This window comes from Zootoca vivipara, chromosome 9 (assembly GCF_965207765.1).
Source record: "Zootoca vivipara chromosome 9, rZooViv2.hap1.1, whole genome shotgun sequence".
In the NCBI taxonomy this organism is placed as follows: domain Eukaryota; kingdom Metazoa; phylum Chordata; class Lepidosauria; order Squamata; family Lacertidae; genus Zootoca; species Zootoca vivipara.
The window spans coordinates 1,434,983-1,450,903 of record NC_142592.1 but is presented as its reverse complement, the minus strand read 5'-3'; the positions used below and the strand labels follow the sequence as shown (position 1 = coordinate 1,450,903).

The 15,921-nt window shown below is 42.3% G+C and overlaps 1 protein-coding gene across 7 annotated transcripts; it reads left to right on the top strand.

The window, feature by feature from the left end:
- PRPF18 (pre-mRNA processing factor 18) lies at positions 1 to 15,197 on the top strand. Of its 7 annotated transcripts, none has more exons than XM_035128149.3 (12): positions 1 to 140; positions 758 to 835; positions 1,293 to 1,319; positions 5,823 to 5,930; positions 7,010 to 7,123; positions 7,925 to 8,071; positions 11,132 to 11,179; positions 11,787 to 11,855; positions 12,147 to 12,287; positions 13,233 to 13,304; positions 14,363 to 14,518; positions 14,677 to 15,197. In XM_035128149.3, exons 1-12 carry the CDS (start codon positions 75 to 77, stop codon positions 14,755 to 14,757), a joined length of 1,107 nt encoding a protein of 368 aa, XP_034984040.1. In that variant the 5' UTR covers positions 1 to 74; the 3' UTR covers positions 14,758 to 15,197. The 7 variants fall into 7 exon arrangements, with proteins under 7 accessions (XP_034984040.1, XP_034984041.1, XP_034984042.1 ...); XM_060279479.2 differs by lacking the exon at positions 1 to 140 and adding an exon at positions 182 to 588; XM_035128150.3 differs by lacking the exon at positions 1,293 to 1,319.
- The last annotated feature ends 724 nt before the right edge of the window (positions 15,198 to 15,921 follow it).

Sequence of the window (15,921 nt, the reverse complement as noted above, 5' to 3'; positions counted from 1 at the left end):
GCTCCGGGGCTTCCGTAGAAGTGGCGGCCGAGGGATCTGCTTCGCTCCCTGCCGGCATCTGAGGCGAAGGGACCATGGACGTCCTCAAGGCGGAGATCGAGCGGAAGCGGAAGCTGCTGGAGGAGAAGGAGCTGCTCGGGGTAAGCAGGAGAGAGGCGACCCTCTGCCCCCCCCCCAGAAAAAAAGAAGAGGAGGCGGGACTGCGCGCGAGCGCCGCTGTCCCCGAGAGGCGCCGCCAGGGCCCAGGGGCTCGTCCTGCCGTGGTCGCCGGGCGGCCCCCCCTGCCGTCCCGGGGTGTTTCCCCGAGGCCCGGGTCCCCAGAGGGCGGTGCGGAGCCCTCCTCCTGAGCGGGGTAGGGGTGGAGTGGAGGGTTGTGGCCCCGTAGCCGGACAGGGTCCGTTAGCGGCCTCGGCGGCGACAGGGGAGCCTCTCCCGAGGCCCGAGCGGCCCGAGCCCGTTTCGTTTCGGCGGCGTCTCTGCCTCGCTGCATTTGCGAGAGCTTCCGAGTTGAGGCTGCTTTTGTCGGGCCCTTTTCAGGAAGCCTTGCAAGCAGGAGTCTCTACCTCCCTGCGTTGGATTGCTTGCTGGGTAGGTCGATGGACTGCTCGCCGGTGTTTCTGGAGCCTGGTTCCTGTTAACTATCATTGAGCTGTTAAGAATCTGACAGCCCATCCCATTGTGCTTCACATTACTGAAAGAATAAATGTTAGTTGTTTATGAAACATCACAATGTAGTAACTACTTTCCTTTCTTTCAGGGAAATAAAAAATACTTTAAGCGTAGTGAGTTGGCCAAGAAGGAAGAAGAGGCATATTTTGAAAGATGTGGTTGCAAGGTAATGCGAAAGCAGTAATGGTAGTGATTCTGGTTAGCTGTGCAATGTTTGCTTAATCATAGTTTAAAATGTATTAATACCATGGGAAGAATCACCATGGGAAGAATCAAGACCCCCTACTCAAAGAGGCAGGGAAAAGAAATAGATGGTGTCAGATCTTAATGCATAAAATAACTTATAAAGGGCATGCAACTAAGAGATTCTTTGGAATGTTGGCGTAAATTTCTACAGTTCTAGAATCTGGATAAAGAAAGTATCAAAATGTTTGTGTGTGAGAGATTAATATGTGAGAGAGTTACTTTAAATAGTTACAATATGATGGCTAGGAAAAATTACGAATAGGTTTGTTAAAAATAATCAAATGAATGGTGAATGCTGTTTATATTTCCTCTATCCTTTTTATTATTTAATAAAAAATGAATAATTCTTTGTTCACTCTATCACTGTTGCACTTTAGCTTGTAAACGAGAAGCCACCAGGAGAGGTATGAGTTTCCAAAAAAAGTTTGCAATGCAGGAAGAGGCATGCATGAGTACGCAGCTATTTGAATTTGTGTTTATAGTTTGGCTTCTTCTGTGGAGGGCATGAGGCTGCTTGAGAATAAAGCTTTTATTTTTAAGTTGTGCTCCAGCAGGCATGTACCCTGGATCTGATATAACCAACCCTATTGTAAAGCAAAGTAGAGGCTGCTAATTTCTAGATGCTGGCTCCATTGTGGGGTGGGAGTGGGGGTGGTGGCCTGAATGCGTAATCCTGTTTACCTAGGAATAAATCCCATTGAATTTAATAGATTTTAACTTCTGAGTTGACATGGTTAGGCTCGACCTGTTAGCCAAGAATGTCCACTTCTTGAAAGGCTATGAAATGCAGCTTGCATTTCTTGTTGTTTAGTTGGGGTGAAATAATAACTAAGCTCATACGTAAGACACATCATGACAAATAAAGTCACCTGGAAGGCCTTTGCTCATATTTCCACCTCACTTTGACTGTCTCAAAACAGTTTGGATGTGAGGATTGTAGCGTGGAAATTTAGTACAGTGGTACCTTGGGTTAAGAACTTAATTCGTTCTGGAGGTCCGTTCTTAACCTGAAACTGTTCTTAACCTGAGGTACCAGTTTAGCTAATGGGGCTTCCTGCTGCCGCAGCGCAATTTCTGTTCTCATCCTGAAGCAAAGTTCTTAATCCGAGGTACTACTAGCGGAGTTTGTAACCTGAAGCGTCTGTAACCTGAAGCATCTGTAACACAATGTATCACTGTAATGGGAAGTAATAGAACTAAAAAATTGTCAATTTGCTGCCTTTCTTTTGGGACCCCAAAATCTTCTGCCTAAAGCAGGCCCATTTTATCTGACCTCATTATGGTTGGTCATAATCTGATGTATCCTACAGTATCCTGTAGTGTCAGGCCTATATGCCTGATACAGTGGTACCTCAGGTTAAGTAACCTGAAGTGAACTTTCCCATTGAAATTAATGGAAAGTGGATTAATCTGTTCCAGACGGGTCTGTGGAGTACTTAAATTGAAAGTACTCAACCTGAAGTGTACTTAACCCGAGGTATGATTGTACTGTCTTTCACAAGTCATTAAGTTTATTAAAATCAAGTTTCTTTTAGACAGATTTATTAGCAGTAATATAGAGAAGATTCAATTTAACATGATATTTCAAATATGCTGTTGAACTTAGCTTTTATGAAGTAGGATTGCTGGGATAGCTCAGTCAGTAGAGCATGAGACTCTTAATCTCAGGGTCATGGGTTCAAGCCCTATGTTGGGCAAAAATGCACTAAATGACCGTTAGGATCCCTTCCAACTCTATGATTCTATGGTTGTTGTTGTTTAGTCGTTTAGTTGTGTCCGACTCTTCGTGACCCCATGGACCAGAGCATGCCAGGCACTCCTGTCTTCCACTGCCTCCCGCAGTTTGGTCAAACTCATGTTTGTAGCTTCGAGAACACTGTCCTACTATCTTGTCCTCTTCCGCCCCTTCTCCTTGTGCATCAGGGTCTTTTCCAGGGAGTCTTCTCTTCTCATGAGGTGGCCAAAGTATTGGAGCCTCAGCTTCAGGATCTGTCCTTCCAGTGAGCACTCAGGGCTGATTTCCTTCAGGATGGATAGGTTTGATCTTCTTGCAGTCCATGGGACTCCAGCAAGAGTCTCCTCCAGCACCATAATTCAAAAGCATCAATTCTTCGGTGATCTGCCTTCTTGATGGTCCAGCTCTCACTTCCATACATCACTACTGGGAAAACCATAGCTTTAACTATACAGACCTTTGATTCTATGGTATTTTATGTTATTTTTTTTATTTCCTTTGCAACATTTATGAAAAGATAAGGTTTATAACTTCTATTAGAAGGAGGAGTTATTATGACTCACATCATCATTGGACTTATGATGAAAGCAGGTGGGGCCAGGACTTAATGAGATACCATATTGTGCACAGGCCTATAGCTGCAGGAGTGAAATGGAGGGCCATGGCGGAATAACTTTAGAGTGAGGAAGGAGGCAGAATGTGTGGAGGGAGCCTGCCAGAGAGGGTGCTTTTTCTTTAATAGAAAAAGGTGCTGGCACTCACCATGAATAACAGTAATTGCCACACTTTTAACATTTTGGGGAAAGGTGCTAGTACTGCATTCCCTTGAGTATCCCCAGAAAGAAGCACTGGTTTGTGTTTAACTATGAAGGAAAGTGAAACAAAATAAAAATATTCCTTCCAGCAGCACCTTAGAGACCAACCATGCACACTTCTTCAGCACACGAAACGCACACTTCTTCATGTACACAAAAGCTCATACCAATGACAAACTTAGTTGGTCTCTAAGGAATTTTTTTATTTTGTTTTGACTACGTCAGACCAACACGGCCATCTACCTGTAACTAGAACTATGAAGGAAAGCGTTTCTGTTCATTTCTGGCTGTCACTACAGTTTTACTAACTCACATGGCAATAATATCAAGTAGCTGTGTAATTTCTCGTTTGACCTAGTTGCTTATGTCCCACTTAGAGAAACTTGGTTAAAATATTAGGAGTGTGGATGGAGCCAGTTGCTTTTCAAATAAAACTATGAGACATTTTAGCTCACCAAGATCTCTGCATTTCATTGAAATGTTGTTAGTATATTTAAAACAAAGCAAAAAAATCCTGACATTTTACAAATGTTGGTAGGTGCATTTGCTAAAGTCCTGAAAGTACTATTATTTTATTTGGTGCAGACATTGCTAGTAACAATCCAACTGGTAAAATGACTAATATTTTTTTCTGTCTGGGTCTTAACTCCTTTATTATCATAACCAACTTCTCTTTCACAGCTATTTGGGGGTAAATGTAAAGGGACCCCTGACCATAAGTCCAGTCGTGACTGACTCTGGGGTTGTGGCGCTCATCATGCGTTATTGGCCGAGGGAGCCGGCATACAGCTTCCAGGTCATGTGACCAGCATGACTAAGCCGCTTCTGGAGAACCAGAGTAGCACATGGAAACGCCGTTTACCTTCCCGCTGTAGCCGTCCCTATTTATCTACTTGCACTTGGACGTGCTTTCGAACTGCTAGGTTGGCAGGAGCTGGGCCCGAGCAACGGGAGCTCGCCCTGTGCGGGGATTCGAACCGCCGACCTTCTGATCGGCAAGCCCTAGGCTCTGTGGTTTAAAATATTGTTTTATACAATGAACTTAGGGCTACTATTCTGTAAAAATCATTGCCTTTCAAGTAATTTTTGCTTACTACTTGGTCCCAGATGTGCATTGTGGAGCTTTCCCCAAGGAATAGAGATATGCTTGAATGGCATTCTGCATTGATAGGTGAAATTGTCACCTTTGTCTATGGTAGAGAACAGCTCAACCAGGGTATAATAGTTTGCACAGAAAAATATTGTTATTGTTATTACCCACAATTCACCCTCATGTCACAGGCCAGGTTACAACAATGTAAAAATCAGTTCAAAAAATACAACCACAATAAATAGGGTGGGTCCTGACAACATACATTTCAGGTAGTAGCTGATATTTTCTCAAGCCTCAGTTCACATGTAATAGCAGACTGTGGTTTGGCTTCTCCCTCCTTGTATGTGCTCTGTTTTCCTGGTTTGCCCATTGTTTTCCAGTCTAGCTGGATTGGGCAAACTGGTTTGTGCAAGCCATAGTGTGCCGCCAAATCACAATTGGAAACCATAGTTTTCAGGAAAATTATAATATCGTCGAAAAGTGCATTTATTTCAGTAACGCAACTTAAAAGGTGAAACTAATATATGAGATAGATGCATGACATGCAAAGCAAGATATGTCAAGCCTTTATTTGTTGTAATTGTAATTATTTGTTGTTAGGCGGGTCAGTTATAAATGGAATGGAATTAATGAAATGTAATAGTGATGTTTATTTTTGTATTATTGTAACTATTTGTTTTATTACTGTGGAATTTCCAAAAGAAAGCATTTGTAAAAATTAAAAGAAAAATAAACAAGTTGCATTACTGAAATAAATGCACTTTTCGACGATATTCTAATTTTCCGAGTTTCGCCTGTATATAGTGGTCTAGTTCCCATATGTAGTAAACATAGTTCTCCTTCTGTCCACTTTCTGAGTGGCTGATGAGTTATGCATATCACCATGATAGTATTGAATACCATATTGAATGTATTGAATACCATATTGACTATACGTAGCAGGTCTCTCTTCACAAAAACGATAGCTTTGTTTTGTCTGAAATTATAATTATTTCCATACTTTGTGGAGTGGAGAACTGAGGAATGCTTGCAGCCTATAGTTTATCTATATAAAACTTCTGTAGACAGTTGTGCAACACTCAGGGCAAAGCGAATTCTAAATTGTATTAAATTACTGGCATGTCTTAGACATTTCAGTCAGGTTTTTGCATGTCGGCTGTGCTGTGTAGCTGCCCTTAGAAGCAATCAATGTTTCTGGGAGTTAAGACTTTTTCTGTGCCCACATTTAAAACTGGGTTATGTTATGTTTCTTGTCTCTACCTAGGTTCAGCAGGAAGAGGAAGAGGAGGAGAAGACAATAACTGCATCAAATCCAGTCCTGGAACTAGAGTTGGCAGAGGAGAAGCTGCCTATGACTCTTTCTAGACAAGAGGTAAAATACAAATATGCAGATAATTGTATTGCTATCACCAGATTAACAAATCTGCAGAGTATTTGTATGTCACTGTGTGAAATTTTAGTTATCATTAATTAACTATATGTCCATGAAGATGTACAAGAGACTAGGGCATCAGCTAGCTAAATATATGAGGATATTCATCAGGCTAGCTTTTCAGCCAGCAAAAATTTCACACCAGTAACTTTTACTTTACTGATTTACCTGTAGCCAGTGCAGGCATAATGATGGCTTACTCTTAACTGCAGGAGATCAGGAGTTATCCCTCCCTCCCCTTTTGAGAGTGATTTTCCTATTGCCATAACTGCATTTACAATGATATCACTGTCTGATGCCTAATGTTAGAGATGCTTAGAGTAGACCCATGGAAATAAATGTTCTTAGCACATTGATTCCAGTGGGTCTGCTGAGTATGTCAGGCATTGGCTATCACCCACTGACTTTGTTAAGCATGATTAAGTCTCAACAGGCTTCCTGTTGAATTAGGATTTTAAGACAATATTAAGCTGTTTTCAAATCCTGATTTAAATAAATATTCCAAGCTATAGACATATTCCTCAATTGTTGTAAAATTGGAAAGCCCAATCTAGAAAGAGGATGGAACCTGTGTTACATCTGCCCCAAACCTTCAAGTGTTCCTGGGCCACAACTAGCATGATTCCTGACTGCTGGCTATGCTGGTTGGGGCAGACGTAGCCCAACAGTACACAGAGGGCACCACATGGGTTCCCCCCGACCTAGTTCATCAGAGATAATGTATTAATTTCCATCCACATTTCAGACATATATCTGTATGTATTGCCCCAAAGTGTAGCCTAAATGTCTGCAACTTAATGTGGCTTAGGAACTCCCATTAATCATCACAGAATTCTACTTGCATATGCTCCATAGATCAGAGGTGCCACTTTTGTAATGATATTTAACTAAACAGCTGCCACTAGTCATCATTAGGTATGTTGCTGCCCATTCTGTGCTCTTTAGCAAGGAATGATAAATTCCGTGAAAATTGTTCTATTTCCTTCATTTGTTTAAAAGAAACACTTGACTTTTTCCAGGTCATGCGGAGATTGAGAGAACGGGGTGAACCTATCAGACTTTTTGGAGAAACAGATTATGATGCCTTTCAGAGGCTGCGAAAGATAGAAATTCTAGCGCCAGAAGTCAACAAGGTAAATCTGTGCATAAGAGAGATAGTTTAAAGGGCTATTCCTGTGCAAAATTGGTGCACCTGTAACATATCTATGGGTATCCTGCTTCTTGTGCCCCTGCCTGTGTATATACTTATTAAATATATAATGTTATAATCCCACATAGAGGGACACAGAAAGTGCCTTCTGTCATCTTGACTTCTGTCAAGTGCCTTCTATCAACTTATTGCTACAATTTAGTGTTATAAATAATGGTTTGGATTTTCAGATGACCTCAGTTGTAAGCTTTTTGTTGTTTAGAGGACAAACTTACGTATACTGTATTACTGTAGTGAGACTTGGGATCAGTTCATGCATTTATCAGTTTCAGAGAAAGAACTGCCACTATTCAAATTGTGGCTACTCGTGTGAATGGCACTGCCTATACTATTAGGCCCAGTATGCCCTTAGAGATGTCTGTGTAGGATTCTCCAATGGTATGAACTCTCTCTTAATGCTAAATCATGATTATACAATTATTATTATAATTTATTAAATTTCTATTCTGCCTTTCATCCAAGGATCACAAGGCGGTTTACAACATTAAAACACAAAAATACATCCCATAGTAACAAATAAAAGCAATACCCCCACAGTATTGTTATTTATGATATTATTTATTAATGTTGAAAACAACTAACAGGGTTATGTAGTATGATGCCATGATACTCAAAGTCTGTACATAAAAATTGTACGATACTTAAACATATTTTTTTCAGGGCTTCAATTATGACAATTCCTAGGATAACTGCATACTCTCAACTGTTGTTTTTATTTCCATAGGGATTAAGGAATGACCTGAAGGCTGCTTTGGATAAGATTGACCAGCAGTATCTGAATGAAATTGTAGGTGGGCAGGAACAGGGAGAGGATGATACACAGAATGATCTCAAAGTCCATGAAGAGAACACAACAATTGAAGAATTGGAGGTATTATATTATTTTTTACTGTTTTCAAATTGTGACCAAGGCCCCATGCTGGTAAATAAATTCTACACCAAGAGAAGATGGATTCTGCTACTTGCAAAAATTGAGAATGCAGATTGAGAAAATATACATAATTCTCATTTGTATAATTTTACAAGTTTTATAATTTCCTACTAATTAATTTAGTTAGACAAGAGACAATGCTAGTATTGGGCTGCAGAAATTTCTGCAAGATTTGTCCATAGTGGTGAAATTGCATGGAGGCTGGCAGAAACCTGCACCCTGTCCATTGCCTTTTTAATGGCTCCCTTACTTGCTCTTTTTAAGATGCCTATTGGGGAGGACATAATTTGTCTAAAATGTGAGGGGGACTGTCAGGGAGAGGCTTCTGAATTTGATTATGGGTTCCCCCATATGCTTGCTGCTATAATGGCTTGAAATATGCTCTCTACCTGAGACAGTCTGCTCCTAAGGAAGCCAGAACTTGAAGACTTCTATCACATCTCCCCTTAATTTCCTTTTCTCTACGCTAAACAAACTGCTCCTTCAGTTGTTTCTCATAGGAAATGTTTTCCTCACCTATCAACATCTTGACCACCCTCTTCTGGCCACCCTCTAGTTTATCAGTGTATTTTAGCATGGCACCAATCACTGGGTGCACTGCTCTTCAGCTGCATAGACTAGAGTGAACTCTATTCCTTGTGATCTGAACACACTTGCTTCTGTTAACACCACTTAAAAATTACATTAACTTCTTTTAAAGAGCCACACCACACTGCCCTGCCCATGTTCAGCTTGCAATCAACTAGGACACCTGTATGTTTTTAATGCTAAGCCAGGTCTTCCCCATCTTAAACTTCTGCCCTTTTTGTACCTGTTTACAGGACTTAACATTTATTTCTTACTTTCATCATGTTGACCCAGTGTTGCAACCTGTCAAGGTCGTTCTGAATCTTGATTCTCTGTTCTTTGATATTAGATCTACTTAGCGTCATGTGATCTGCAGTTTTGATAAGGATATCCACTATGCCAGGCACCCCCAAACCTGGCCCTCCAGCTGTTTTGGGACTACAACTCCCATCATCCCTAGCTAACAGGACCAGTGGTCAGGGTTGATGGGAGTTGTAGTCCCAAAACAGCTGGAGGGTCGAGTTTGGGGATGCCTGCACTATGCCCTCAGGCTAGTCATTTATAAAAAAAAGTTTGAACAGCACAGGAACCAAGGCTAGAGCCCTGTAGCAATAATCTTGAGACTTCTTGCCATTAAAGGAGCACCTGCTGATTATGGTTACTCACTGAACAGTAGAATTGACCAGCCCATATTTATCATTTTGTTAATAAGAATATCACGGAAGGCTTGATCAGATGCTTTGCTGAAATCAAGATACACTATGTCAGGGGTCAGCAACCATTTTCCGCCGTGGGCCGGTCCACTGTCCCTTAGACTATGTGGTGGGCCGGACTATATTTTGGAAAAAAATATGAACAAATTTCTACGCCCCCCCAAATAACCCAGAGATGCATTTTAAATAAAAGCACACATTCTACTCATGTAAAAACACGCTAATTCCTAGACCATCCGCGGGCTGGATTGAGAAGGTGATTGGGCCGCATCTGGCCCACGGGCCTTGGGTTGCCTACCCCTGTACTATGTCCATGGCATTGCCATGAACTACCAAAGCATTAATTCTTTCAAAAAAGGATAAGGCTTCTGTGGATGATTTATTCTAGATTAAACACATGATGATTGATAATCAGTGCATTGTTTTCAAATGTTTATGGACACTTAATAATCTGTTGGGTATCAGTGTTAAATGGAGTGGCCGGATCCAACCCCCCCCCCCTTGGAAGATAGGGGCAATATTTACCCAACTCCAGTCTTACAGAACCTCGTCTGTTTCCTAATTATTCACAAAGATTACAGTAACTGTCTCTGAAAGAAAACCTGCAAGTTTCTTCAACAGCTTGCAGCATAATTTATCTGGCCCGTGGGACTTGAACTCACATGCCTCACTTGTTCTACTTTCCCCAGTTTGAAAACAATTCCATTTGGGGCCACTGAAACAAACTTGGAATTGAGTGGTTCCGTCTTCTGTCCATCACCTGTCATTCATTTCTTCATCTTCTCCAAGCAGCAGACCTACCCCTTTCCTGTTCTTCTGCCTCTGAACATATCCAGTGAATCCCTATATTTTTGTCTTTAGCATCTCTTGTAAGCTTTTGCTTCTTCCAGGCTTCAGCCTTGCTGAAACCATCTTTACAGGTTTGGGATCCTCCATCAAACTTGTCCTTTGTCATATGTGCCTCCCTCTGTCTCCTGTATGTGTCTTTTTAAAGTCTCTGCTCACTGGAGAGCTCTGTGTGCATTCACACTGGTCTCTTGGGATATCTCCTGTTTTCTCACTGGAATGGTTTGCGACTGTGTTTTCACTATTTCCACATTTCAGAATCTCCCATTCCACTTGTGCTCTTTTTTTCTTATTCAGAATTTCTAGTCATGGAATTCTACTGCTTCCTAAAGCTGTCTTTCTTTAAAGCCCAAGGTACAAATCCAACTTGGCTTTGTTTTCATGTCCCTTGCTATCACACAGGAATCTGCCTTCAACCAACATAGACCACGGATGGATGAGACTCAGCACTGGCTGGTAGCGGTTTTCCAGGGTTTCCAGCAGGAGTCAGTGCTGGCTCTACTTGGAGACACCAGGATTGAACCTAAGACCTGTTGCATGCAGACTTGTGCTGTGCCACAGAGCTATGCCCCTTCTCCTTGGAATCCCCCAAGGCTCACACCACTTTCACTTCATCAAGCAGGTCTTTATGAAGTCCAAGATCTCAGCTCCTTCCTTGTTCCTTGTGCAGGTTGATCAGGAAGGCAAAGATTTATTAGACATTCAATTGTTAGCAGATGCCAGGGCAGTTGAAGTCCTCTGTTACACCCATCATATTCTCTTTTTGTAATCTGTTTTAGGAAATCATCACCCACATTTTCCAATTGGCTGGGTAATTTGTAGTATGCTGCCACAATGATGCCACTTGTTTTTCTCTCCTTTTATCCTTACTCAGATGCTTTCAACAGAGCTTCCACTCTCAGATTCATGGATTTCTGTACAGGTGTGTGTGCTTGTGTCTGTACTAGGCATCGCCTTCATTGCCCTGTGTCTTCCTTTCTTGTCTCTCATACATGGCCCAGTTCTTATCTCTGGGCTTTGGGTTCCCTTCCCTGCAGGGTTAGTTTAAAGTCTACATGATGAGGCTTGTGGGGCTCCTGCCAAACACATCCCCCCCCATCCTCATGAGTCGTACCCCATCTCTTACGAGAAATTCATCATTTGGGTAGCATTGACTGTGGCCCAAGGAACCCGACCTTTCCTGATGATCAACAGGAATGGAAGACAATTGTTGGATTTGATGAGTCTGCATCCTCTCTGTTGTGTCTTGGAGGGCAACATGCCATATCTGCACTCAGCTGTGTCTGTCCCTGGGGACTCTCTTGTTAAGAGGAACAAACTGAAAAATTCCATAGAATATATGAGTAAACACTGGAATGTGACTTGGTTAGCATTCTCAACCCTGACCTATGCAATTTAAAGGGAGAGCCTTTCCAGAACACTGTGAAGTACTTCCTAATTTTATCTGGAATATTATGTTCTTTATGTAAACCTGCATCAGTTATTTTTGTTTTTGGAAGACATCTCAATGGAAAATCTCTCTATTTCAGGCTTTGGGAGAATCTTTAGGACAAGGGGATGACCATAAAGACATGGATATCATAACCAAATTCTTGAAGGTAAATAGCCTAACAAGCAAGAACCTCTGGCCTGTAAGCAATCATTGACATGGCTGGGGCATCATCATTTTCTAGGACTATTCTGTTACATGGAAAACATTGATTCATTTATAGATTGAATTGTGAAATAATTACAACCCAATCAGATACAGATCTATCCAGAATTAACTAACGTTGCAAGTACTATTTCTTTGTAAGTAAATGCATGGGGCTGCAGCTTTAGTTTATGGACACTGTTCATATTTAGCCACTGTGTGGCAGTAATGGCTTAAATCTGTTTGTCCTCTTCAGTTTCTTCTTGGAGTCTGGGCTAAGGAGTTGAACGCCAGAGAAGACGATGTGAAGCGGGGTGTACAAGGCAAACTGACCAGCGCCACTCAGAAGCAGACAGAATCCTACCTGAGACCTCTCTTCAGAAAACTTCGGAAAAGGGTAACTTCAGCCACACTCTATCTTAAGTCTTCTACTAGATTTAGGCAGGAATGTTTTGCCACCAGACATTTGTTACCCTCCGTCCCACACTTTGTTTACAATCTAGCTTGGTGATGAGAACTCAGAATCTCTCACACTGTTTTGTGATGTTTTGATTGACCTAAGAAAGGTTTTGCCGTGTTAGGGATTCTGGATTCTGGACAGGGAGATCCACCCCCTGACTGGCGGCAGGGAAGAAGGCAAAGGATTGGCTGAGGGAAGACTGAGATGGGTGAAGCAGGGCCTCCTTTATCCTAGTGGACTAGCTTCCAGGGCTCATGTTTTTCTCTCCAAGGATAGTGAAGCAGAGCCATGAGGACACTCAGCCCGTGGCAACAATGAGCTGCCTGCCTCTGCCACTCAGATCCTCCTAGCCTGGAGCAGAGCTGGAGCACCACGGGAGTGGGGGCTGAGTTGGTGGGATGGCTGGGGAAAGCAAGGAGAAATAGCACTTGTCTAGACAAAGCAAATTAGTGGGGTTGGCTGCTTCCCTGCAGATTTGCAAATAAATAAAAGCTCCTGTAGGTCTGAAGCCTCCACTCATACGCAAAGGTGTGTTCTTTGTCGCAGCATAATTACCCCCTTGAGGTTAAGCTTCTCTTATTCTGTTCTATCTCTGTATCAGGTGTGATTGGCTTTTGCAGCCACTCTCAGTACTGTACAGCAGAACTGCTCGCTTTCAAAGGAACTAACATGCTGCTCTGGAAGCGGGCCTGCTTCAGTCACTCAGGCACAAACAAAGGAGCTGGGTTTCTCTCAGGCTGGCTAGTTCTTAGTGTCTCCAAAAGTAAGCGTTTTTGGCTGTGAGGGTTGATCATATCTGTGATCTTATTTAAGATAATAGTGTGCTATGAGAACCACGAGTTTCGTTGCCCACTGTATATTTGCTGTTTTGTCTGTCTTTAGAATATCCCTGCCGACATCAAGGAATCAATAACGGACATTATCAAGTTCATGCTGCAAAGGGAGTATGTGAAGGTACTGAACTTTTACAGAGTCATTGATATTTGTGTTTTGTGGCTTAATTGGCTTAAGGCAGGTGCAGGCAATATTTTTATCTTCCATCACTCCCTCGAGCAAAAAAAAATTGACGGGGGGTCACCTGGTGTCACAGTGATGTGAGGTGACATTTGAAGCCCCAACAATTAGGTGACTGTTGGGACTTCAAAGCACCATTGAATATTGAGGCTTCAAAGTCCAGCCCAGGACTCCTTGCTAACCCCTTGCAAAGAATCCTGCACTGTGCTTTGTAGCCCCCACAATCAGCTGATCCTCAGCACTTCAAATCACTGTGCTTCCTTGGAAGCTGATTGGCAATGCTTCTGAAGCCCCTTTTGGCTTAGCCCAGCCGTATTTTTAACAGCTTGCATCTGATGTCATATGGGACTTTGGGTGATTGGTGACTAAGTGTGACTTTGCCAAATGGCCTGGTGGGCCTAATTAGGTCTTGTGTTAGAGGTTCCCCACCCCTGCATTAAGGGACGTGAAAGTGTCTCTAGCTTAACCCTTCAGAGAAATATTATTAGCTCTAATAAGCATAGAAATGCAGGTTCAAGCATGTATAAGTTGTTTAGACCTTCAGGTGCAGGGATGGGAGAACATATTGCATTGTATGATTCTTTGAGACTTGGACTGGCTAACGTTCAGGTTTGCATGTGGACATTGTCAGACACTGGGCAGGGTGGGTTAATCACATAACGCTATCCAAGCTTCTGAAAATTTCTGTGTTGATTAATGAGATCTGGGATATGCTGTTTTTTAGAGTGGTTTTTTGTGTTTTGTTGTAAACTGATCTAGTAAGATTTTTACTGTTTCGAGAAATGCTAATTTTGGTGCCTTGTCAGTGAAAGTAATAATTATTGTGGAGCTATTTTGCATAAAGTTTGTAAGCATGAGGACTGCAGGTGTGCTCAGAACTGTTAGCCACAAAATCTGAAGATGGGGCTCTTGGCTTTCTTTTAGCTGTCCCTGCAGGCTCTGTGCCTCCCCTGGTTTCTTTTGCCTTGACCGTCAGTTGCCTGCTTTTATTTCTGCAGGCTAATGATGCCTATCTGCAGATGGCCATTGGGAATGCCCCCTGGCCTATCGGCGTCACTATGGTGGGCATCCATGCGCGAACTGGTCGAGAGAAGATTTTCTCAAAGCATGTGGCTCATGTTCTGAATGATGAAACTCAGAGGAAGTACATCCAGGTGAGATAAAGAGTGGTGGATCCATTGTCTGGAGATTCACTTTCTTTAGTCTTAAGAGTTCAGCATTTGTAAGCACAGATCCACTCTGCCCATGGGCTGCAACCCTCCCGTGTCTGGTCTTGGTTACCAGCATGCCATTCTTGTATTTATCTCTGCAGGGCTTGAAGAGGCTGATGACCATTTGCCAGAAACATTTCCCTACCGACCCATCCAAATGTGTGGAGTACAATGCGCTGTGACAATGTGGATACGCAGGTTGTGAGAGAAGAAAGCAATCTCTGAACTGCTCTCATTTTGGGAATTGGAGTGAGCTGCGGTGCGAGAAGAAAGGCATGCAGCTTTACTGAGGCTCAGTTGTACAGATCACATTCATTTTGCCTTTTGATGAACTTTTATGTCTTCTTCAAGTCTTGGGCTGGAATATGTTGCAGGCTTGTCTCGCTAGCTTTAATTGAGGACACGTTTGTAGATGTGTGTGTTTTCATTTAATTTTTATCAGAGCAAGAGGTTCAGTTCTGCCTTGCCTTTGAGATTTTGAGCCTTGCTTTATAAGGACTGATTTCATCAGTTTTGAAACATGAGTTGTATTTATCATTGTACATAGGACCATTTTAATTTCTTGGGACTTCATTTATAGAAAAAATATATTTCTAATAAATCCACCCAAGCTTTTGATTGATTGATTGATTGATTGATTTTTGTATCAGAAATCTTTTTTCATGATTGCCACCAGGACACTTAACTTCACACTGTGGTGTGAGAACTTTAGGGTGAACATAACATGTCCAGCTAAACTGGTATCCTGCTGCCTCTTGTCTTTGTGCATTATGACTTCGTTGTCTTATGAAATGCTATCTTGTCTTTTTTGGGGGGGTGGGGAGTCTGGAGGATTTTTCTGCCACCAAAATTTGAACAATAATTTGTAGGATTATTTGTAGGATTATTGTAGGATTACAATAATTTGTAGGATAATGATAATGACACTGTTAAGTAACAAGTAAATGGAAAAGATCTTTCAAAGAACCCTTCTCCAACTTTTACTAGGAGCAGGGCGCAGCGGCGCACTCTCTTCCTGGCGCCATTGCGTCAGCCCTGTTTCCCTTTCCCTCAGGTAAAACCCCCAATTTCAGACTTCTCCACACACACTTCAGGAACGTAGGATTTTAACTGGACTGTTTCCCTTATAGACCCCCAAATCCTCCTTGGCCTCAGAACCACTATTGTCCTTTCCTGTCAGAGTACAGTATTCCCTCTGCATTTTCCTGCAAAACACCTTGTGGGACTGTGTCTTGTCTATTTTAACAGGGTCCTGTGATCCAGAACCTGAGAGCATCTCCTGAGAGTTGTCTCTTTCCTCAGTCCTCCTGACAGAATCCCCACTCCGCCTCCCTTGCAACTCTGGC

Bases quoted from the DNA above. Each gene is read 5' to 3' on its own strand.
- PRPF18 (XM_035128149.3), top strand. From the start codon at position 75: ATGGACGTCCTCAAGGCGGAGATCGAGCGGAAGCGGAAGCTGCTGGAG. The intron at 7,124-7,924 runs GTAAATCTGTGC...TTATTTCCATAG, and splicing joins TAGCGCCAGAAGTCAACAAG to GGATTAAGGAATGACCTGAA. The intron at 13,305-14,362 runs GTACTGAACTTT...TTATTTCTGCAG, and splicing joins TGCAAAGGGAGTATGTGAAG to GCTAATGATGCCTATCTGCA.